Raw genomic sequence first — 25,303 nt, 5'->3', positions numbered from 1 at the left:
AAAACCTTGTGCCCAGTTGAGACATTCCAACCATGCTAAGGCTGTGGTTTGGAGCTCCCTCCTTACTACTCACAGGTAACACATATGAATAAAGTAAAAACAAACAAACAAAACAAGAAAAGAAAATGGTAGGGGAATTTTATTTGGGGGAAAACTCATACTAAAGTAATTTGCAGGGATGCTCTGTGAACTCTGTTGTTCTTTTTTTAAAATTAAAATGTTTTTTAATGTTTGTTTTTGAGAGATAGAGCTCACAGAGCATGAGCAAGGAAGGGACACAGAGAGAAGGAAACAGAACCTGAGCTGTCAGCACAGAGCCAAATGCAGGGCTGAAACTCACGAACTTCGAACTTCGAGATCATGACCTGAGTCAACGTCAGATAATTAACCAACTGAGCCACCCAGGCACCCCCATTCAGTTGTTCTTATACCACATGCCGTGAAGTCCTTTGTGACTGTTTATGGTTTTCTGAGTCTGGATACTTCTTGTTTTAAATATAAAGATAGTTTATAATGACATAGTTTGTACTGCAACTTATAGGAATGCATGTAAATTGAAGGAAGAAAGTACTTTCTTAGTTTAGAACTCTATCAGGAATTGTTTGCCACTTGAGAATAATCATGTCACCAATGCTCATAATATTCCCACTATTTGTTGCAAATACTTATATGAGTCTGCATTTCATGGTGATTGTATGTCCAAGTGCAAACACATAAATATTAAAGGTTTTCATATTTTCTTTTTGTATATTATATCTGTCAAAAATGATGGGTGTGATAAGGTCTCCCCTCTTTTGTAGTTTTGCTAGCTTCTATTAGCATTTCCAACAGGGCTTTTTGTTTGTTTGTTTGTTTTATATACTTTGAATCTACATAATTTGGTCTATAATGAATGTTATGATTGGTAGGTCTTCCACGTGAATTGCATATTTTATCGTCATAAATGACTTCCTATTATTTCATTTACTGATTTTGCCCTAAAATGTAATATTTTGACAATAATATTAATGCCCCTAACTTTATTATTTTGTAGCAGGATTCTCGCAGAGAGTCGTGACACTGAGGCTTTTTTTTTCCAGAAAGCAACTTTATTCTTGCCGACACTGCTCAGTTGGGTTGGTACCCAAAGAATTGAGCCCCGAACGCCACAGGGTGTGGTTTTTTATGTTTTTTTATTTCTTTGTCTCCCATATATGGTAACACACAAACATGCAATCTGATTAAGTGGTCTCATGTTACAAGGTTGTAAGGGATGCTGTCACATACGTGACTAGCAAGTTTACCTTGAGATGGGTTTTTTTTCTTTCCTTAGGGAAGGGACCCTACCACAACTTAAAATGCACTTCATATTGTTGCCACTTTTTCCCCCCATGTATCAGTATTACTTTTAGTTTTATTTTATCTAATACCTGGATTTTTAAACAAAATCTGAGTCTTTATCTTTTAGTAAAATAGTGTAATCTGGTTACTTAAAAATGTTTATTTCCAAATAATTTTTGATTTTTAGAGGAGTGTGAAGATAGTACAGAGAGTTTATGTATACCCTTCACTTAGCTTCTTCTGATACAAATGAACATCGTTCAGAGCTGTGCACGGTGATCAGAAGCATGAAATTTATGTTTAGACAACATTAAAAAGATGACATTAAACAATTTTAGAAACATTGCTACAACATTATGAATTAGCCCACAGAATTTATTTAGCTTTCACCAGTTTTTCCATCAATGTCCCCTTTCTGTCCCACATTGCAGGAGTCATCTGTCTCCTAGTCTCCTGTGATCTGTGACAGTTCTCAGTCTCCTTGGAGTAGAGTGAATTGGGTTTTCCAGAAAGATGTGACCATGCTCTAACCCCTGGTGCCTGTGAATGTGATCTTATATTCTTTACAGATGTAATTAAGTAAAGGATCTTAGGATAAGATCATCTGGGATTTAGGGTTGACCTAAAGTCCAATGGCTGCTGTCCTGATAGGAGGAAGGAGAGGAAGATTTGAGACATTAAACAGAAGGAAGAAAGCCACATGAAGACAGAGGTTGGGATTGGAGCAATGCAAACACAAGCCAAGGAACACCAGGATCCACCAGATGCTGGAAGAAGCCAGAAAGGATACAGCCTTTGGAAGGAGGTAACCCTGCTGACACTTTAATTTCAGACTTTTGGCTTCCAAAATTATAAAAGATTGAATCTGTGCTATTTTAAGCCACATTAGTTGTGGCAGCACTGAAAAACGAATACGAAGACCTTGACAACTTTGAAGAGTGCTACTGTTATGCCCAGATTTTAATGTCGTCCCCCAAAACCAGAGACCGCCGGGGAGACTGAGTCACACATGCAAAAGCAAAGGGTCTTATTATCATTACGGGCTTGAGCTCGGGCTCACAGTCTTCACCAGTGCAGTGGATCCGTGCTGAGAGCCCTGAACACAAGGGGGGGGGGGCAGGGCCTTTATGGGTTTAGGAAGGGGGAGTTACAGGAAATTGTGACACAGGTACAGGGGTCCAATCATTATCGCATAACATCATTGGCAGTAACTTTAACCATACACATTGTCCAGAGTGTTCGTTACTTTTGGTGGGACCCAATTACAACATTTAGAGTGTTAACCAATTACAGAGTGGACCCAGACCCTCACGTAGGGTGTAACTAGCTTTAAGCAATAAATGATTATCTATAGCTTCTGTCTCTAGGCCTGCCCTTAGGAATGTTAAGCATTTTAGCTGGTCGCTTCTGATTGGGTGTTACTAGGGGGGGGTGGGTCCCTGGTTGAGCACTCTGTGCCCTTTTATTGTCTAATGATTCTGAGAAACTGACACTTAGGCCTCCAAGGTCAGAGGGAAAACTTGAAGCCTGTCATAGAGTCAGTTTGGTTCAGACCTGCGTCCTTACACTACTAGATACTTTGTAAAATGTCCATTAGTTTGGGTTTGTCAGATGTTTTCTTATGAATGGATTGGGGTTATGAATTTGGGGGAGGAATACCAGACTGGAGAGGGACACATCATACCAGAGGGTACATGATATCAATATGACTGGTGATGTCGACTGTGATCACTTAATTAAGGTGGTGTCTGTCAAGTTCCTCCATTGTAAAGTTACCATTTTTCTTTTTCCATGCTTTATTAGAAGCAAGTCACTGAGTCAAACCTACTCAAGGGGGCCCACCTTCTATAACTCTGCATTCTACTATAAATCTTGGAGCTGACACACATTCTTTTTAAATATTCCTGGAAGGGCGCATGGGTGGCTCAGCCAGTTAAGCGTCCAACTTTGGCTCACGTCATGATCAGGTTCATGGGTTCAAGCCCTGCATTGGGTTCTGTGCTGACATCTCAGAGCCCAGAGCCTATTTCAGATACTGTTTCTCCCTTTCTCTCTGCCCCTCCCCCACTCGTGCTCTGTCTCTCTCTGTCTCAAAAATAAACTATTAAAAAAATTAAAAATAAATAAATAAATATTCCTAGGAAGGGGGTGCTGAGTGGCTCAGTCAGTTGAGTGTCTGACTCTTGGTTTTGACTCAGGTTATGATCTCAGTGTCATGGGTTTGAGCCCCATGTCAGCTCCTCGCTAAGTGTGGATTCTCTCTCTTCCTCTCCCTCTGCCTCTATATACCCCACATGCATGTGTGCATGCACATACACTATCTCTCTCTAAAATAAAATTAAAAATAAATAAAGAAATATTCCTGGAATGTTTTCAAAAATTGTTCATAGCCTAGGCTTAAAAAAAACTCTATTAATTCCAGTTAGTAGAAATTTCACAAGCTACATTCATTTACCACAATGAAATAAAGCTATAGATTAATAATTAAAGAACAAATAACACTAAACAAAGAGAATTCAAGATATTATCTTACAATATTTTTTGTCAATAAGGAAATAAAAACGTAATTATTGGTTATTTAAATAAATACCTACAATGTCAAGAATATATATCAAACATTAAGGAATGAAGTCAAATTATATATATGAAGAAATTAATGATGGTAAATGTTTGTATTATTTAACAAAGAAAAGAAAGGCAAAAATACCTTCAGTGGCCACCTCAACAAATCAGAAAACGAGCAAAATAAGCTTAAGGAGAGTAAGAATTCTCAAATAATATTTTATGGAAAGAGCCTAAATGTCCATCAGCTGATGAATGGATCAAGAAGATGTGGTATATATATATACAACGGAGTATTACATGGCAATGAGAAAGAATGAAATCTGGCCATTTGTAGCAAAATGGATAGACCTAGAGGGAGTCTTGCTAAGCTAAATAAGTCAGGCAGAGAAGGACAGATACCATATGTTGTCACTCATAAATCTAACAGGAGAAACCTAACAGGAGACCATGGGAATGGGAAGGGGGGTAAGAGTTGGGGAGAGGGAGTGAGGCAAATCATGAGAGATTTTTGAATGCTGAGCACAAAGTGAGAACTGAAGAGGGAGGGGGGAAGGGGAAAGGGGGTGATGGTCACAGAGAGGGGCACTTGTGGGGAAGAGCACTGGGTGTTATATGAAAACTAACTTGGGAATAAACTATTAAAAAATTAAAAAATGACAAAAAAAACAAAAAAATACAAATAAATAAAAGCTCAGTTAAAAAATCAAATAATATTTTTAAAGCACAATTTGATAAATTAGGAAACAGAAGAGAAGGAGAACTAATAAAGAATCCCTGGAGCTAATTCTTTGGGTTGGAGCAGAGCCCAATGTTTCCATGACACATTCTTGGTTGTAGAAGTCATCTGAATGAACTATATTGCAGCTTCAACAGGAATCTACACCAGGAGCAAAACCTTGGCAAAGCTGGAGGTTCAGCCTTAGCCTCACCTTAGAGGCTTGTAACATTAGTTACAAGTTTCAGAAGACACCTCTTTTGAGTATCCAGCGTTTCACATCAGAACCAGACCTCCTGTTTGGGCACAGTGGTAGCAAAATTCATTAAGTTCTAGTAGCCATAGAGGAGTCTTCTAGGCTCAGTGAGACATGTCTGGGCTCTGATTTTATGCAGAAGTAAGAGTAACCAATAAAGCTCTTTAAATATGAGGACACACCCAGCATGGTCAAGACATAGCAGGGCAAAGACCCCATGGAGATAAAAGATTGGGATTTTGCTAATGTTGGAAGAGGGGTTTAAGTATGGTGCTTTGAGATATGACCAGGGAGCCGTTATTTGCACCTTAACAGGACAGCCAAATTATGTAAGAACAATTCGTAAGAAGCCGTAACCCATTTCTGATTAAGTAAAATGTTTTATCTTGCATTGTGAAATAGACTTTTTAATGATGCTGAAATCATAAAAACATTTTCTTATTTGACCAAAGTTTTATTCTCCTATATCACTTAAGATAGTTCATTCCAAATATAAACTTTTTAGAGCTTATCTTACTATTTTCCTTTTTCCTAAGTTAAGGAAATCTAACAATTAGTACATAAGTGAGACAAAATAAGCCTTCCAATGTACGTTGGTAAACTGATTATATCATGCTGTTTAGCATGCTGTTTAATGGTGAAAAAAAAATGGATGTATAAGTTGAATATATCTGCTACCCCGTTTGTATTTTACATTGCTCCTAGTGTTCTAGCCAATACAATCGGGGGTGTGGGGGGGATAGAATATAAATAATGTAATAAAGAAAGCAACATGGTCAAATTTGTACATTTCATTATCTCCACAAGACTGACTTCACTTCAGATATGAGCTCTGAGTTCCAGAGTCTTCAGGTCATTTTCACTTCTGACCGGTTGACTACAAATTTAGCAGTTCTCACTACCCCTACAGATTCAATAATTCACTAGAACAACTGAACTCAGCAAAGCATTATTACTATAACAATTTTATTATAACAACGGGATACAAATCAGAAATAGCCAAAGGAGATGCATTGGGCAAATTTGGGGAGGGTCCCAAACATGAAGCTTTCTTTGTCCTTTTCCCCATAGAGTCAAAGTTGTCACCATCCTGACATTGACATGGAGTATTGCCAATCAGAGGAGCTTACCTGAGCTTTGGAGCCTCTGGTTTTTATTGGGATTTCATTATGTAGGGATGATTAATTAAATCATTAGTCATGTGACTCAGTCTCCAGCTTCCTGGTTGTTATCATGTGACTCACAGGCCCAACTGTCTAATCACATAATTGATCTTTCTGGCATAACTAGCTCCTATCTTGAGTCATGTCATCAACAAAAATTATCAGGTATGGTCTGAGAGGACCGCTATCAATAACACAGATGTTCAATCATTTATAAAACACTTCCCAGGAAACTGGGACAGGGGCCAGCCAAATTCTTTACTGTACACCTGCCTGTCTAGTACAAAATAGCAACCCTCCCCCATCTCAACGTTCTATTGATGGTTCTTCTTCCCTCATGTTATTCTGTTCCCTTCTTAAGAGTTTCCATAATTATTCATATTGTGTATTTATATATTTATTGTTTTTCTTCACTGCTGGATGTAAACTTTGTGAAGACAGGCACTTTAATCGCTTTTTCCCCAAAGTTTATTTCTATGCCTAGAAAAGTCTTATCATATAGGAGGTGCTCAATAATACTTGTTAGATAGATAAATGGCATAGAGTTGAAATGGGATATGCTATTGATAATGCTGTTAGATAAGGAAGCCTAGCTGTGATTTTTGTTGTCTGATTTGAATCTTGTGATCCAAAGCAATACCAGGAAAGAGGACAGATAAAGCCTAATTTGAACATCTGGGTAGCAGTAATTTAACTGTAAGGTTTGGCATACTTTTGCTTTAATTTGGTTGTACTTCCTGATATTCTTGATTTGTTATTTTGGATATTTGGTAAGTGTAAAAATACATTAATGGATGCATGTGTCTATTGATATGAAAGTTCCTTGGAAATTTTGACTTTAGTTTAAAATGTATTAGTTGATGTTTTTGAAGGATCGATCAGTGGAGGTTTGGTTTAAACTATTCAGTTACATCAGAAGTGCAGTTGGGAGGAGGACAAGACAGATATTCTAATAATGGACAAGGGCTTGTAACAGGATATTATCTGCTCCCCTCTGGTGCCTCTTAGGGTTATGAAGTCACTAAAATTTCTGAGGATGCTGCAAGCGAGCCTTGTGTGCTTCCCACATCTCTTCCTGAGCCCAGAGGGCAGAGGTGCCTAGGGCAAGCCGACGTTTTGTATGAGTCACTCAGGTTATCCATAAGGCAAACCAAACTGCAAATGGGAAACTGCATGGCAGGCCTCCAAGCAGTGATTTCGAGCCTTGCAGAGAGCAGGCTTGGCACTAGCACAGCACAGGGGACAGTGGCTTCTGTCTGCAGGTCTCTTGGCGTCTTGGCGCTGAGTGAACACATTTTCACTTACTTTACTCTTCCAGGGATGTGGCTCAAACGCTGCATGTTTGGAACCACAAGCCTCAGAGCTGAGCAAGAAGTGAGAGGTCTCTGCTTTATGCTGGAAAAAAAAATTAATTTTTTTCCCCAAAGGTCTACCTCCTCATTGTCTTCATAACATTATCTTAATTTTTGTGCTTTTAACTTTTAAAACTTGTCATCAAGTCTTGAGTTAGTGCATAAGACTATTTAGAAATATAGGCCGAGTATAAAGAATAGAGCACATACCAATGAATACGCCTCCCCTTGATCTAGGCTGAGAGAGAAGGAAGGCATTACCACTACCTTGGAAGCCTTTCATTTGCCCCTCCATGAACCCTTCTCTCCCCCTCAGGAGTGCACAATTATAGCGAGCTCCGTGTTATCATTCCCTTGCTTTTAGTCATAGTTTTAGCACATATGAAGGAATTTCTAAAATAAAATATATGCATTGTTTAGTTTTGCATGGTTTTGAACTTTATGTAAATATGATTTACTTGGTAGGCTCAACATTGTTTTCCAGAGAGTCATTCATGTTGTGGTGCATGGCTGTAATTAATTTGGTTTTCTTTTTGTGATGTTTAGTATTCTGCTAAGTAAACATCACAATTTATTTATCTATGCTTCTATTGCCAAAGATTCAGATTGTTTCTAGTTGTTGGTGTTTTTTTTTTTTTCCTGTTCCAAACACTGCTGCTATGAGCCTTCATGTACATGTTTCTCGATGCCCATAGACAAGAATTTCTCTGGGGTATATACCTAAGAGTGGTAGGGTTGGATCGTAGGAAATTCACATCATCAGGAAATTGTTTTCCAAAGTAGTCATGCCAATTCACGCTTGCCTTGCCACGTACTGTTACTCCACACCCTCTCTAATGCCTGATATTAGACTTTTTCAACTGCCAATAGGTTGAATATAACATGATCTATCACTATGATTTTAATATGCATTTTTCTTATTACTAATGAAGTTAATATCTCTTCCTATCTAGATTGCCATTTGGGGTTCCTCTTCTAGAAACATATCCATATCTATTTTTCTATTTCTTCTTCATCTTTTTCTTGTTGATATGTAGGAATTCTTTATAAAAATTGTTTAACATTTATTTATTATTGAGAAACAGAGAGACAGAGCATGAACAGGGGAGAGGCAGAGAGGAGGGGAGACAGAATCCGAAGCAGGCTTCAGGCTCTGAGCTGTCAGCACAGAGCCCAATGGGGGGCTTGAACCCACAAAAATTTTGTCACACATTTTGCTAGTATTATAAATGCTATTTCAAAATAAAGCTTCTAGGAGTACCTGCGTGGCTCATTAGGTTAGGCATCCAACTCTTGATTTTGGCTCAGGTCGTGATCTCACAGCTCAGTGATCGAGCCCCATATTGGGGTCCCTGCTGGTAGCACAGAACCTGCTTGGGATTCTCTCTCTCCCTCTCTCACTTCCCTCCCCTCTCGTGTATGTGCAGGTGTGCTCTCTCTCTCTCTCTCTCTCTAAATAAATTAATAAGCATTTAAAAGCAAAAAACCCAAACAAGTGTTTGTTGTTGATATATAGAAATGCAGCTCATATTTGATAGCCAATTTTGTACGCAGGGACCTTTCTAAATGCTCTGTTTCCCATAGATTATCTACAAATTTGCTTGTATTTTTACACAGAAAACTATGACTTCTATAATGATAGTTTTTTCTTCCCTCCATTTCGAATCTTTATATTTAATTTTGTTTTCTTTTGCTTTACTAACTTTCAGTACAATGTTTCTACAAGCTTTGATGACAGGCATTTGTCTTATTTCTTGTCTTTATTTTTTAAAAATAGTTTATTACCAAGTTAGTTTCCATATAACACCCAGGGCTCTTCCCCAGAAGTGCCCCTCTCCATGGCCATCACCCCTCTTTCCCTTTCCCCCTCCTTCTTCAGCCCTCAGTTTGTTCTCAGCATTCAAAAGTCTCTCATGATTTGATTCACTCCCTCTCCCCAACTCTTTCCCCCCATTCCTCTTCCCATGGTCCTCTGTTAAGTTTCTCCTATTAGACCTGAGTGACAACATATGGTATCTGTCCTTCTCCGTCTGACTTATTTTGTTTAGCATGACTCCCTCTAGGTCCATCCATTTTGCTACAAATGGCCAAATTTCATTCTTTCTCATTGCCATGTAATACTCCATTGTATATGTATACCACATCTTCTTGATCCATTCATCAGGTGATGGACATTTAGGCTCTTTCCATGATTTGGCTATTGTTGAAAGTGCCACTATGAAGATTGGGGTACATGGGTCCCTATGCATCAGCACTTCTGTATCCCTTGGGTAGATCCCTAGCAGTGCTATTGCTGGGTCGTAGGGAAGTTCTACTGATAGTTTTTTGAGGAACCTCCATACTGTTTTCCAGAATGGCTGTAACAGTTTACATTCCCACCAACAGTGTAGGAGGGTGCCTGTTTCTCCACATCTTCGCCAGCATCTATAGTCTCTTGATTTGTTCATTTTAGCCACTCTGACTGGTGGTATCTCAGTGTGGTTTTGATTTGAATTTCCCCGATGATGAGTGATGCTGAGCATCGTTTCATGTGCCTGTTGGCCATCTGGATGTCCTCTTTGAAGAAGTGTCTGTTCAAGTCTTCTGCCCATTTCTTCACTGGATTATTCATTTTTCTCATATGGAGTTTAGTGAGTTCCTTGTAGATTTTGGATACTAGCCCTTTATCCGATATGCCATTTGCCACTGTCTTTTCCCATTCTGTCAGTTGCCTATTAGTTTTTTTTGATTGTTTCCTTTGCAGTGGAGAGCTTTTTATCTTGATGAGGTTCCAAGAGTTCTTGATTCCCTTGCCTTTGGGGATGTGTTGAGGAGGAAATTGCTGCGACTGAGATCAAGGAGGTTATTTCTTGCTTTCTTCTCTAGGGTTTTTATGGTTTCCTGTCTCACACTCAGATCCTTTATCCATTTTGAGTTTATTTTTGTAAATGGTGTAAGAAAGTGGTCTAGTTTCATTCTTCTACATGTTGCTGTCCAGCTCTCTCAACACCACCTGTTGAAGAGGCTGTCTTTTTTCCATTGGATACTCTTTCCTGCATTGTCAAAGATTAATTGGACTTGTGGGTCCTGTTCTGGGCCCCCCCTTTTTTTTTTATTCCATTGGTCTATGTGTCTGTTTTTGTGCCAATACTATACTGTCTTCATGATGACAGCTTTGTAGTAGAGGCTAAAGTCTGGGATTGTGATGCCTCCCGTTTTGTTGTTCTTCTTCAATATTACTTTGGCTATGCAAGGTTTTTTGTGGTTCCATACGAATTTTAAGATAGTTTGTTCTAGCTTTGAGAAGAATGCTGGTGCAATTTTGATTGGGATTGCATTGGATGTGTAGATTGCTTTGGGTAATAATGACATTTTAACAATGTTTATTTTTCCAATCCATGAGCATGGAATGTCTTTTCATTTCTTTGTGTCTTCTTCAATTTCTTTCATAAATCTTCTACAGTTTTCAGCATACGGATCTTTTACATCTTTGGTTATGTTTATTCCTAGGTATTTTATGGTTTTTCATGCAATTGTGAATGGGATCTGTTTCTTGATTTCTCTTTCTGTTGCTTCATTTTTGGTGTATAAGAATACACCCAATTTCTGTACATTGATTTTGTATCCTGCGACTTTACTGAATTCATGGATCAGTTTTAGAAGTCTTCTGGTGGAGTTGATTGGATTTTCCATGTAGAGTATCATGTCATCTGCGAAAAGTGAAAGTTTGACTTCTTCTTTGCCGATTCTGATTCCTTTTATTTCCTTTCGTTGTCTGCTGGCTGATGCTAGGACTTCCAGCACTATGTTAAACAACAGTGGTGAGAGTGGGCACCCCTGTCGTGTTCCTGATCTCACGGGGAAGCTCTCAGTTTTTTCCCATTGAGGATGATATTAGCTGTGGGCTTTTCATAAATGGCTTTTATAATGTTTAAGTAAGTTTCTTCTATCCCGACTTCCTTGAGGGTTTTTAGTAAGAAGGGATGTTGTATTTTATCAAAAGCTTTTTCTGCATTTATCGACAGGATCATGTGGTTTTTATTTTTTCTTTTGTTAATGTGACGGATCACATTGATGGATTTGCAAATATTGAACCAGCCCTGTAACCCAGGAATGAATCCCACTTGATCATAATGGATAACTCTCTTTATATGCTGTTGAATTCGATTTGCTAGTATTTTGTTGAGTATTTTTGAATCTGTATTCATTAAGGATATTGGCCTGTAGTTCTCTTTTTTTGTTGGGTCTCTGGCTTAGGAATCAAAGTGATATTTACATCATAGAATGAGTCCAGAAGTCTTCCTTCCATTTCTATTTTTTTGTACTAACTTGAGAAGGATGGATGTTAACTCTGCTTTAAATGTCTGGTAGAATTCCCCTGGGAATCCATCTGGTCCTGGGCTTTTATTCATTGAGAGATTTTTGATAACTGATTTGATTTTTTCACGGTTATGGTCTATTCAGATTTTCTCTCTCTTCCCATTTGAATTTTGGTAGTGCATGTGCATTTAGGAACTTGTCCATTTCTTCTAGATTGTCCAGTTTGTTGGCATATAATTTTTCATAGTAATCTCTGATGATTGCTTGTATTTCTGAGGGATCTGTTGTAATAGATTTCATTTTCATTTCGTTGATTTTGTCTATTTGGGTGTTCATGATTTTCTTCATGATTTTGTCTATTGGGTGTTCTCTCTTTTCTTTCTGAGGAGCCTAGCCATAGGTTTATCAACTTTGTTTATTTTTTAAAAAAACGAACTCTTGGTTTCATTGATCTGTTCAATTGTTTTTGTGGATTCTATATTGTTTATTTCTGCCCTGATCTTTATTATTTCTCTTCTTCTCCTGGGTTTGGGGTGCTCTTGCTGCTCCCTTTCTAGTTTCCTTAGGTGCTCTGTTAGATTTTGAGTTTGCACTTTTTCTAGTTTGTTGAAATAGGCCTGGATTACAATAAACTTTCCTCTTAGGACTGCCTTTGCTGTGTCCCAGAGCATTTGGATTGTTGTATTTTCATTTTCATTTGTTTCCATATATATTTAAATTTCCTCTCTAATTGCCTGATTGGCCCAATCATTCTTCACCAGGGTGGTTTTTAACCTCCACATTTTTGGAGGTTTTCCAGACTTTTTCCTGTGGTTAATTTCAAGTTTCATAGCATTGTGATCTGAAAGTGTGCATGGTATGATCTCTATTAATTTATACTTATGGAGGGCTGCTTTATTCCCCGGTGTGTGGTCTATCTTGGAGAATGTGCCATGCCCACTTGAGAAGAACATGAATTTCCTAGCTTCAGGATGCAGAGTTCTAAATGTATCTATTAATTTAATCTGTTTCAGTGTGCCGTTCAGGTCCATTGTTTCCTTAGTGATTTTCTGTCTGGTTGACCTATCAATTGTTGTAAGTGGAGTATTAAAGTCCCCTGCAATTAGCACATTCTTATCAAAAATATTGTTTCTGTTTGTGATTAGTTGTATTTGGGTGCTCCCGAATTCAGCGCATAGATATTTATAGTTGTTAGCTCTTCCTGATGGAGAGACCCTGTAATTACTATTAATGTCCTTCTTCATCTTTTGTTACTGCCTTTAAAGTCCAGTTTGTCTGATATAAGTATGGCTACTCCAGCTTTCTTTTGACTTCCAGTCGCATGGTAGATATTTCTCCATCCCTTTACTTTCAATCTGAAGGTGTCTTCAGGTCTAAGGTGAGTCTCTTGTAGACAGCAAATAGATGGGTTTTGTTTTTTGATCCATTCTGCTACCCTGTGTCAATTGATTGGAGCATTCAGTCCATTTACATTCAGTGTTATTATTGAAAAATGTGAGTTTAGATTCATTGTGTTCTCTGTAGGATTCATGTTTGTATTGATGTCTCTGGTGTCTTATATTCCTTGCTACCTTTCTCTCATACAGTCCCTCTTAGGATTTCTTGTAGGGTTGGTTTGATGGTGATGAATTATCTCAACTTTTGTTTATTTGGGAAAACCTTTATCTCTCCTTCTATTTCGAATGACAGGCTCACTGGATAAAGAATTCTTGGTTGCATATTTTTCCTGTTCATCACATTGAAGATTTCCTGCCATTCCTTTCTGGCCTGCCAAGTTTCAGTAGATAGGTCTGTAACCACTCTGATAGGTTTCCCTTTGTATGTTAGGACCCTTTTATCCCTAGCTGCTTTCAGAATTCCCTCTTTATCTTTATATTTTGCCAGTTTCACTGTGATATGTCATGCTGAAGGTTGGTTCAGATTACGTCTTAGGGGAGTTCAACATGCCTCTTGAATTTCATTGTCTTTCTCTTTCTCCAGATTGGAGAAATTTTCATCTATAATTTGATCAAGCACCCCTTCAGGAGCTCCTATGATACGGATATTGTTCCATTTTTTGTATCACTCAGGTCTCGAGTTCTCCTTTTATGCTCCTGTATCAATTTCTCTCTCTTTTTCTTGGCTTCCTCTTTTGCTAGAACTGTGTCTTCTAATTCACTTATTCTCCTCTCTGCTTCTTCAATCCGTGCAGTGGCAGCCTCCATTTTATTATTCACCTCACTAATAGCCTTTTTAAACTCATCATAGCTATTTTGAAGGATCCTAGTCTTTGTATCAATATCTTCTCTGACAGCTTCTATGCTTTTTAAAAGCCCAGCGATTAATTTTATGACAATCTTTCTAAATCCTTGCTCAGTTATGTTGTTTGTGTCTGTTTTGAGCAGTTCTGTAGCTATGATTTCTTCCTGGGATTTCTTTATAGGAGAGTTCTTTCGTTTTGTCATTTTGGCTAGCTTTCTGTCTCTTGTCAGTTTTAAACACTCGTTCTGCACTGTGCACCTGTTAATATTGCTCTATTAAAGGAGGCTCTTTGACTGTCTAGGGTTTGTCATTTCAGAAGATGTTCTTTTAATGGTGTCTCTTGGTTTCTCTTGTTATGCCTCTGATTAATTTACTTCCCTACTCAGCGATATTTGGGACTTTCCACTATGTGTGCTTTGTCTTGTTTCTTGAGGTAGCCCTGAAAAGGAAAACAGACAGACAAACACACAGGGAACACAAGCACACAAAGGCACTGAAAGAACAGGTAAACAAGCAAATGAAAAGGGGGAAGAAAAAAAGGAACAGGAAAGAAAAGAGAGGACAGGAAAGGAAAAAAGAAGTGTGGGGGGGGGCAGCAACAGCCAGAGATAAAGGACAGTCTGAGAGCATAAAACCTGTGGAGGGGGGAGATAAGAATGAGACAAATGAAAAAATATCTGGATGGTAAGAGTTGATCTAAGCACAGCAGTGCATAAATGCTGGTCTTTCCCAAACTCCAGGGAGGAAAGGGAGAAAAGAAGGAAATAGGAAAATACAAAAGAGAAAACAAGGGGAAAAAATTAAAAAATAAAAATAATAAGAAAGAAAAAACAATTAAAAATGATAAAAATTATAAGCAAAAACAGCAGCTCTCCAGCACATATGGGCGTGGCTTGGTGTAGGTAGTTTGGGTCTCAGGGGCTGCTCTTTGAGGCCCTGCCTTATTGGATTTGGGGAGAAGAATGGTGGCACCCCAAGCCACTCTCAGACCATGCATTGCCAGCCACTGTCTTGAGTCCAACCTCCCTGTGCCATGGGCGGGTCAAATTGTCTTGGTTTTTCTAAGTTCCGCCAGTTTTCTAAATCCTAGTCCACACACTTTAATGCTGCCATCACCGTTAAAATGACCTCTGGCAGGCAGGCGGCTTTCTGGCTGGGATTAAGTAGAGGGATTATGACACCAGTTTTAAGCCTGGCTTCGCCTGAAGTCGGCGAGCTGCCGGGCCCAAGGGAGAACAAGCCCGCTGAGGGGTACAGATTTCTCTCCTGGTGCCCATCAGTTCAGGGCTGAGGTCTCCCCTCTCCAGAGAGCACGCTATGAGCTTTTCAGTCTCTCCTCTTACTCTCGGCTCTCTGCTGGGCTACACAACCGTCCCGTGGGCAGCCCTCCACGGTTCTATCTAGCCTCTGGACTCAGGGCTCTCCGTGGGCCATGGGCCGGTGCCAAGTTTCTGGGCGCTTTCTCTCCTGGCTCCGCTTTGGGCCAGCGCTCCCCCCCCCCCCGCCCCCCAGAGTCTCTGCCTAATTCGCACGCACTCAGGCATCCATGAGGCTGTTATCAATAAGGGGTCAGCGCACGCACCTCCATTCTTGGAGATCAGAAAGTTGTGGATTTTAATTCTTCTCAGTTTGATAATTGCCAGCGGGCGGAGGAAATAGAGCTCCCTACTTCTCCGCCATCTTGCCGCTGTCTTAAGAGGAATGTTTTCATTGTTTTACATGATATAGTAGTTTTTGTTTTCAGATAATCTTATGTTAATAGTTTCTTTTAATTCTCACTCTTCTGAGAATTACTTATTTATTATGAATGAATATTTAACTTTATTATGTATTTTGCTACTATTGAGCTGTATCATAAGATTGTTGTCTTTTGATGTTTCTATGTGGTAAATTACATTATTAATTTCCTAGCATCAGACCACCTGCATTACTAGGAAAAATCCAACATAGTCATGCTGTATTCAATCTTTTCTACACTTTGCTCAGTTGATTTGCTATCAATTTGTTAAGACATTTTGTGTCTATAATCTGTATGCATAACAGAGATTGCCCTGTATTTTTCTTTCGCATATAATCCTTGTCAGGTTTTGGAATCAAGTTAGTTGTATTCTCCTGAAATGAGTTGGAGAGTGCTCAGCCCCTCCCTCCCTGCCTTTTATACATTTGAATATATATTTGAATAGTTATTTAAGATTAGAATAATCTGTATTTTCCGTGTTTGTTAAATCTCAGTATAAAAACCACCTCGGCCTGTGTAACTTGTGTACAGTTCTTAAACTTCTGAACCATTTCCGTTCCAGGTTACAGAATTATTCAGGCTCTGTATTTCTTCTCGGGTGAGATTTGGCAGGTTATTTCTCTAGAAATTCAATGTAAGCTTTCATATTCATTGATACAAAGTTGTTCACGATACCATTTTATGAACATCTTAGTATCTGTGGGATCTGTAGCTCACTATTCTTTTTTCATTTCTAGCATTGCTTGTGAATTGTCTCCTTCTTTTAGTGTTTCTTTTTTTTTAATTTTTTTAATGTTTTATTTATTTTTGATACAGAGAGAGACAGAGCATGAGACGGGGAGGGGCCGAGAGAGAAGGAGACGCAGAACCGGAAGCAGGCTCCAGGCTCTGAGCTAGCTGTCAGCACAGAGCCTGACGCGGGACTCGAACCCATGAACGTGAGATCTGACCTGAGCTGAAGTCGGAGGCTTAACCGACTGAGCCACTCAGGCGCCCCTCGTGTTTCTTTTTTTAAAAAAAAATAATTAATTAATTTTAAAAATTGGGGTGGAGTTGACACACAATGTGACATTAGTTTCAGATGCATAACTTAGCTACTTGACCAGTTTGTACATTGTGCTTGTTTCGCCACAAGCGCAGCTGCTGTCTACCCTGTCATATCACTATTACAATGTCATCGGCTGTCTTCCTTCCGCTGGGCCTTTTATTCCTGTGACTTATTCTTCCGGAACTGGAAGCCTGGACCTCCCCCCACCCTTCTCCTGTGTTGCCCAATCCCCTCTGGCAACCATCAGTTTGTTCTCTGTAGTTCTAGGTCTAATTCTGCTTTTTGTTTGTTTATTCGTTTGTTTTTGGTTTTGCTTTTTAATTTATTTTTACTTTTTTAAAATGTTTATTTATTTCTTTTGAAAGAGAGAGAAAGAGAGGGAGGGCCAGAGAGATACAGTGAGAGAATCCTAAGCACTGTCAGCAAAGAGCCTGATGGAGGGCCGATTTCACAAATCCTGAGATCATGACCTGAGCCAAAATCAAGAGTTGGATGCTTAACTGACTAAGTCACCCAGGAGCTTCTGTTTTTGTTTTGTTTTGTTTAGATTCCACATGTTTCTTTTTATTTTCTGGTCAATTCAACCTAAAGTTTGTCAGTTTTATGCCTTTCCAAAGAACCAAGTTTTGACTTGTGTGTTGACTCTTACTATTGCACATTTTTTTTCTATTTTATTAACGTCTGATATTGTCAATAGTACTTCTTTCTTCCTACTTATTTTGGATATGTTATGCTTTTCCCTCCTTAAAAAAATATGTTTAATGTTTATTTAATTTTTGAGAGACAGAGAGAGACAGAGCGTGAACAGGAGGGGCGGAGACAGAGAGGGAGACACAGAATCTGAAGCAGGCTCCAGGCTCTGAGCTGTCAGCACAGAGCCCGATGCGGGGCTCGAACTCACAGACTGAGAGATCATGACCTGAACCTAAGTTGGTTGCTTAACTGACTGAGCCACTCAGGCATCCCTTCCCTCATTTTTAAAGTTGAATTTTTGATTAAATTTTCAGCCTTTCTTCTTTTATGAAAAATACACTTCAGACAATAAATTTTCCTTTATCCATTGCTGTAGCTGCTACTCAGAGGTTTTGCTTTGTGCTTCTTTCCTTATTGCAGTTTCAAATGCATTCCACTTTCATCATGAATTCTTCTTTGGCTCATTTGTTATTTAAAAATATGCTGCCTAATTTCAAAACAAATGTAACGATCTTGTTTTATTTGGAAGGGAGTATTTTTTCTCTTAATTAAATTGAAGTTAGAAAAATGTGTGTTTCATAATGACAATCATTTGAAATTGTTTGAGATTCTGACTTATGCCTTAGCATGTGATCAATATTTGCAAACGTCCCATGAGTACCTTAGAATAATATGTATTCTGCAGTGTTCTACATATCTTCAGTAAAATAAGCTTGTTAATTTTGTCGAATGTTTTTATATCCTTAGCTGCCTTATCTATAAGTTATTGAAAGAAATGTGTTAAAATCTTTAATTAGAACAGTGAGTTTATTAAATTCTCTTGTAATTCTTATAATTTTTCTGTAATATATTCCGAGAGGGGTATAAAATCTAGAATTTTTGTATCTTCCTGTTGAATTTCATTTCTTATCCTGAAATAGTGACTAAACAATTCTTCTAAGAAACATGGGATTCATCAGCTCCCAAAAGTCAGTTACATGACACTGTATCCAGTTTATGACTCATAGGTTTTTTTGTCTGTCACTCACAGTAATAGGGTAGTATCTATGACCTTGATCTTTGATGGGTTTCCACATTTCATGGCTTCAGGGTACTTTGGAAGTCCTGCTGCTCTGGTAGTACACATCATATGAACAGCAATGAAATTGCCTCAGGATAAAGAAAATTATTGCAATTGCTTCCCAATAAGGTCTGGTAAACACTGCGTTTTTCCAAATGGTGAGAGAATCAGTGTCTTCATTTTTTTTTGTTATTGTTATGGCTACTTAGGGGTATCCGATCTGAAAACATTAAAATGGATTAGATATCCTCTCATGGCATCAGGATTTTAAAAGTATGCATGGGAGGTTTGTTTTTTGGTTTTTTGGTTTTTTTTTTTTTTGTTTTATGAATGGTGGTTTGATACTGTCACACACAATATTTGGAGTCTCTATTTTTTTCTGAGGCCTTTCTCCTTCAGTGGAGATTGCATTGTTGTACCTGTACCATGGGACTCCACTCCCCTGGCCAGTGAGTAGAGGTTGTGGGCTCTTAACTAAACAGGGTTGAGAAATATTAGAACTGAGATTCAAAAGAATAAGACATTACCACTTGAGCTGGAAAGATAGACACATGGGAGACGAGGCTAACATTTTGGTTTAGCCACCTTTTGCCATGAGTAAGGAAAGAGCCATCTGCAAATTGGAAAGAAGAGAGAAGCACAATTTAAATGGTTATTGATTTATTTTGGGAGAGTGAGAGAGAGAGCAGGGGAGGGGCTGAGAGAGAGAGAATCCCAAGCAGGCTCTGTGCTGTCAGAACAGAGCCTGTCTCAGGGCTTGATCTCATGAACCGTGAGATCATGACATGAACAGAAATCAAGAGTCTAATGTTTAACAGACTGAGCCACCCAGATGCCCCCAAAGAACATTTTAAAAAAATGTTTATTGAAAAAAGAAGCAGAATTTAAAGAGGAGCAGAGAAGAACTAATACGTGGCTTCCAGGAGAGAGGAGACTTGGGTCTTGATCTCAATATAGTTCCTGGTTCCTGTGTCTTCGATTTTCTTGCCCTAAGATTATTTTAGAAACTCCAGTATCCTTTCAGTAAACCTTCCTTTCTGGCCTAAGCTTGTTTGAGTGGATTTCTGCCCTTGCTGATCTGAAATGTTACTGTGTATATCAATTGAAGAGCAGTTTTAGAGCAGTCAGATTGTCTTGGGTTCATTCCCAGAACCGTGGTTAGTAGTATCCAAAGTATCTGAAGGGGTTCTTTATAAGGGACAGGCCCTGAATATAGGCTAACAGTTGGGTCTAATGCACTTGGACAGCCTGCTGCTACCACATTACACTTTTGATCCTACACATTCCAAATAGAAATCATAAGGAATTTAGTGCTAAGCAGGTTTATTGAAACTTAAAGAAGCCAAGCATAACTGGAAGAAACCATTTTAGAATGACATGATAAAAACCTTTAGAACCCATTTTTTTTTGCATAAAATATTCTGATGATTAAATTCAAGGTGATTTTTTTTTTTATGCGTCTATTTTTCCACAGAAGGAAAATCTCAGAATCCAGAGTACGTCAGCACGGATGCACGTTCCTGAGTAAAAGAACAGGCTTGCCCCTGATTAAAAAAAGAAGAAGAAGAAACTGATATCAATGTCTTTTCAAGGACTGGTTTTTTTTGAGTGTCACAGTTTCCAAACTGACTACGCACAAATTTCAAGATCTATCTATCCATCCATCCATCTACCTATCATCTATCTACTTAGACTAAATCAATCAATTCAGAGATCTGGAAAGTTGCCATTAGGTTAGGTAGGTGGATACTTTGTTTTTGTGCAAGTTATTCTTTGAAGGCCCAGAAATTAAATGAATGAGCTATAACAAGTCAATGGATTCTACTAGCATTCTTTTTTCACTGGGAATTTCATGCAATGCTTTAAATATATTTTGTGGTAACTCCAGATCCACTCTTGAAAGGTCATATTTCCAAATGGTGAGGAGCACAGAATCCAAAGCCAAAATGCATGGGACTGGCCCAGATGAGGTATTTGTGACCTTTTCCTGTGCCTCAGTTTCCTCATCCAGAAAGTGGGAATAACAATAACCTATTACATAAGACTGCTGGCAGGAGTTGATAATTTAACACAAAGCACAGAGCAAGTGCTAAGTAATTGGTGTCTACTGTGGACACGCCCAAGAATAGTCTGACGGCACCAGCAGCAATAACTCATAATGCACCATCGAAAGGCTACTCACCTTCAAGCTCATTAGCTGTGTATGTTGGAATCCCTCTGCACATGCCAGCGATGGGTTTTCCCAACTTTTCCAGATCATTGACTCTTTCCGAGTTGATTGAGTACATCAGACTCTTGGGAGGTGGTCCCCCTGGTCCCTTACCCTGAAGCTGAGTGTGGAAAGGAAAAGAGGGAATGAATGCCCAGGCCCGGTGGTTTTTTGAATGAGAGATGCGTACAAGGTCAGTATGGGGTATTGCTTGGCTACAGGTTTTTCATAATCAAAATGAAGAAGAGCCAAGTTCAACCCTGTATATCTCAGAATTTCTGTGTCCCAAAAGATTTAGCTTGTGTGAAACCTCAGTTTCTCATAAAACCAGAGATTTGAGGCTAAATTATTCTGAAACTTGGACCTCATTTGGTCATATTGTGTTTTTTGGCTTGAGCTATATAATAACCAGATTCTGAGAATGGAGTTTATTTTCTTAACTTTGTCAGTGAAAGCTACCTATTTGTCAGTTACAGATATATGACCTTGATCAAACATTTTAAAGAGCAATGAATCTTCCATCCCCACCCAACTAGGGTTGCCAGATGAAACAAAGGACACTCAATAATATTTAAATTTTAGATAAGCAAATCATTTTTAGTATATCTTAAATATTGCATAGGATATACTTATGCTAAAAATAAAAACCATACCCATTGTTTATCTGAAACTCAAACTTAACTGGGTATCCTCTCTTTTATTTCTAAATCTAATAACCCCAACCCAACTCTTGTGGAAAACTGCCCCTCCTCAGGAAATTACTAGTTCCTCTTCTCTTTTTGTGCTGCACATTACACTGTACTGTGGTCAAGAGGAAATGACTGTGACCTCATTATTTACTGGCAAACAAAAGACCTCCCTTGAGCAAAATTTTAAAAACTTTTACTTATACCTTCTTTTCCTTGACCAGCGCATCAAGGGTTTGAAGAGAGGGCATGGCGTCCTTGTTCATCCTGTGCACAATGCATACCTTCTGTTTGAAGAGTCTAACTGCAGCAAAGTTCTGTTAAAGAAGATGGTAGATAATAGGAAGTAGTTCTCCAAGGAGTTTTTCTTATCAGACATCAGTTTTGCCAGCAGAGGGAAATAGAACTCAAGGATTATGATGAACCTAGATAAGAACATCAGATCTGGCCATGTTTTGAGATCATATCTATAACTAATATTTGTAAGAACCTAGTGTTTAACTTGTTGCTTTATGTTCAGGTTCTAGCATGGAGTCACTCCACATATGTCCGTTTTGCCAAAATAAAGTTCAAATTGCTGTTACATTTTAATCTTGTTTGATCTTCACAACATTTCTAGGAGACAGGTAAGACAGGGATCAGTTTTCTAATTGGCCACATGGATAAAACTGAAACGGTAAAGAATGGGCTTTCTAAAAATACAAAATTTGTTACATACAAAGCTGGAAATTGCAGTGTTGGTTTCCTAACCAGAGCCAAGTGTTGTTTTTGTTTGGTTTTGGTTTTGTGCGTCTCTTACTGGTTAATATTGGAAATATTAATACATTTCCTTTGTTTTTTCTTTTGAGTTACAGGTGAAATGTCCATCTCTGTCCTTTTAGAAGGAAATTAAAATAGACTGAGATAGGCAGCAGTAATATTGTGCAGGTTTTTCCTTATTATTGAGGTTACCTTGAGACAAGGCAGAAGGTTGCTTGTATTTGTCTAACAGCCCCACAATTCTGTGGACATAGTGGATCCTAATTACTGTTCATTGGTTTGAATTTTAACTGATTGTGGGAAACATTAATAGTGTTATAGCTAGTAGTGAACCTGGGTGACCAAAGTAGGCACTTTGACTTACAACTCTATACTTATGTGCAGTTAGAAATTATTTTATTTTTAATTCTTTTATGGTTAGCAGACATTTTGTTGTTGTTATTAAAAAAAAAGAGACATCATATTTGTAAAGAGTGGAAATTGCGTGTTGGCTACGTACAGTTCCATAATCCCACATGGCATTCCAGGATTCCCATCCATTGTTATTGTCAACATTGGCCACATTATGTTCATTGTTGACGCTCACTGACTGCTGCCCGCTTATACCACTGTTGCTGTCACCACCGATGTTGATATCCTGAAATTTACAAGAAGTTGACAGGGATTTAATACCACATTTCTTTGCAAATGCATTTTAGTAATAGACTTTAAAAAGTTTAATACTTACAGTGTAAGCAAGGGCTGGGGTCAGGAAGACTCCAAGAAGTCCGGCAAAGACAATCTAAAAATCATAAATAACACTGGTCTACTATCACATCGCAAAAACAATGTCCTCTTCTCTCTACCCAAGCTTATAAAAAATACCAATTTTACCACTCTTTCAAGTGATCTGTCTTTCTTCTTTGACCTTGTATTTTTTTATCAACTGTGGAAAGCTTTAGTGATAAGATTATAGATTAATTACTATAGTAATCATGTTATTGTGGTATCTAGTTTTAGAATTATTAATGTAGGGGCACCTGGGTGGCTCAGTCAGTTAAGCACCTGACTCTTGGATTCACCTCAGGTCATGATCTAACTATTCATGAGTTCGAGCCCCATGTTGGGCTCTATGCTGACAGTGCAGCACCAGCTTGGATTCTCTCTCTCTCTCTTCCCCTCCCTGGCTTACACATACTCTCTCTCTTTCAAAATAAATAAACATTTAAAAAATTGTTAATGTAGTCTTATAAAAAACTGATGTACTACCAGTACATTGAAAAATATATTTGAAAATGAATAACATACACAATATGAAGATGGATATAGGTTCTGAGAGTTAGGTTGGAAAATGATTTAATTTTACTCTCTGATCTTGGGTGCTTTCCTCCCTTCATCAACTTCCTGGTAACAAAGGACTCTTTTTATCTAAAAAAAAATTTTTTTTTAAGCAATGGGTTGGTAAGCAGGCTGACTGCTGCTACTGAGAGACCGAGGATGGAGAGGTCTGGCTCTCAAGTGTGGTTAGCAGAAAGAAAGTCAGTAACTGCTCTAGGATACCTGGGTTGGTCATTTGTCATTGGGTACCTGACATCAGTTATCAGAACACAGAGCTTTATGCAGGTGCCAGACTTGAGTTCTATTCTCATTTCCTTTCCCTGGGACAAAATGGTTTGAGATCTGCCCTGGTGATTTAAGGTAATTCTTTCATTTGCTTACTTTTTCTCTTGATAGCTTAAGAAAGAGGTAAAAATTAGTCTCATAAACAGTGAGAGGTGGGGGGAATTTTAGAGATCTACCAGTGCAGGTCAATGCATTCACATGAGGAAACTGAGCTTTGAATATTAAGTAACGTGGCCAAGGTTGTATTGGCTAAGATTGTACCCCTTGTTCACAGCAGAACTAGAAAAGAAACTAGATCTGACCTGGGGTGGGAACTCCATTTAAAAAAAATTTTTTTTGACCGTGCTGTTAATTAGAACTTATTTCTAGATAATTATTTTACATTTACAACTCCACTGTGAAGCAGAGGCTGCTGCAATATAGTGTTTAGTATGTTGAAACATGAAAATTTTAATTGGATTTCTAGCCCCTCTGCATCTTGTTATAAGTGACACACAGTACCATGGGTTACTTCAGTGGGATTTTGTGGTCTACCTACTCCACTCTTTGCTTTTTTTTTTTTTTTTTTTTTTTGAGAGACAGAGAGAGACACGGCTTGAGCAGGGGAGGGTCAGAGAGAGAGGGAGAGACAGAATTTGAAGCAGGCTCCAGGCTCTGAGCTGTCAGCACAGAACCTGACACGGGGCTTGAGCCCACGAACCGTGAGATATGACCTGAGCTGAAGCCGGACGCTTGACCGACTGAGCCACCCAGTCAGCCCTCCACTCTTTGCTTTTTATCTGGAGCCACAGATGAGAGGCTGCACTAGCTTCACGCTTCAGGTGTTTTCATGGGTAAATGACAGTTTCAACAAACCTTTCTTACCTGGAGATCCATTTCACAGCAGAAATTGTGACAGTAAGTCTCTCACCATCTGATATGATCATGAACTTTTATCTTGCCTGAATATGCTCAGGAGTTTGGTCAAAAGAGGGATTTAGCAACATGAGGAAAGATCAGGTATTTTCTAGGGCTTAGGGACTGCCTGCTTTATCACCAGACCTGAGTAAGGAGACCTGGAAGGTAATTTCATTAAGATAGCATGGTATACAATGCTCACACAGCTGTCTGCTCCCCGTATAACTAGGACTGCCTTCAGAGATGCTTTTAATTGCCACAATTCAGTGAAAAGAAAGATTTTTTTTTCCAAAACAAATTTTCCATTATGGTGAGACTGTCATAAGAAGCAGACCCACTTAGCTCAGAATATTAATAGTCTTTAATCATCAGATAATGAATTCAAAAGGAAAAATCTACTCACTGTGAGCTTCATCTTGGCTTCACCAAAGCAATGGAGCGGAGGCGAAGGCAGGCATGAACTCAGACGAGAGAGCCCTTCTCATATTTGTACTTAACCAGCTTTACTCAAACTAGGTGTGACTAGGTGGGGTCAGAGATTTATCTGTCTCCATTTTCCCTATCTGTGCCGTGATCCAGCATACCAGGAAGCCTTTGGAATGTCTCCTCGGTTAGCAAGGCACTCTGACATGGAGTTGAGCTGACTCACCACTTGTTGAAGTTGAAGATATCACAACAAACTCAATATGATTAATGATAA

General features: G+C 38.7%; 1 protein-coding gene and 1 long non-coding RNA gene across 2 annotated transcripts; one reads left to right on the top strand and one right to left on the bottom strand.

Annotated features, from left to right (window-relative positions):
- Window positions 1–1,893: 1,893 nt before the first annotated feature.
- Window positions 1,894–20,265, top strand: LOC115289909. The gene is made up of 2 exons (XR_003907861.1): window positions 1,894–2,125; window positions 19,925–20,265. It is a non-coding gene; the product is annotated as an uncharacterized LOC115289909 (long non-coding RNA).
- Window positions 19,780–25,096, bottom strand: GKN1 (gastrokine 1). The gene is made up of 6 exons (XM_029937511.1): window positions 25,007–25,096; window positions 22,832–22,885; window positions 22,604–22,741; window positions 21,552–21,662; window positions 20,633–20,780; window positions 19,780–19,994 (listed from the first exon to the last, which is right to left on the bottom strand). The coding sequence occupies exons 1-6, from the start codon at window positions 25,016–25,018 to the stop codon at window positions 19,903–19,905; spliced, it is 555 nt and encodes a 184-aa protein (XP_029793371.1). The 5' UTR covers window positions 25,019–25,096; the 3' UTR covers window positions 19,780–19,902.
- Between the last annotated feature and the right edge of the window lie 207 nt (window positions 25,097–25,303).

The sequence above is a fragment of the Suricata suricatta genome, chromosome 4 (assembly GCF_006229205.1).
Source record: "Suricata suricatta isolate VVHF042 chromosome 4, meerkat_22Aug2017_6uvM2_HiC, whole genome shotgun sequence".
Taxonomy (NCBI): Eukaryota; Metazoa; Chordata; class Mammalia; order Carnivora; family Herpestidae; genus Suricata; species Suricata suricatta.
The sequence above is the reverse complement of the archived record's forward strand: the minus strand, read 5'-3'. Positions and strand labels throughout refer to the sequence as shown.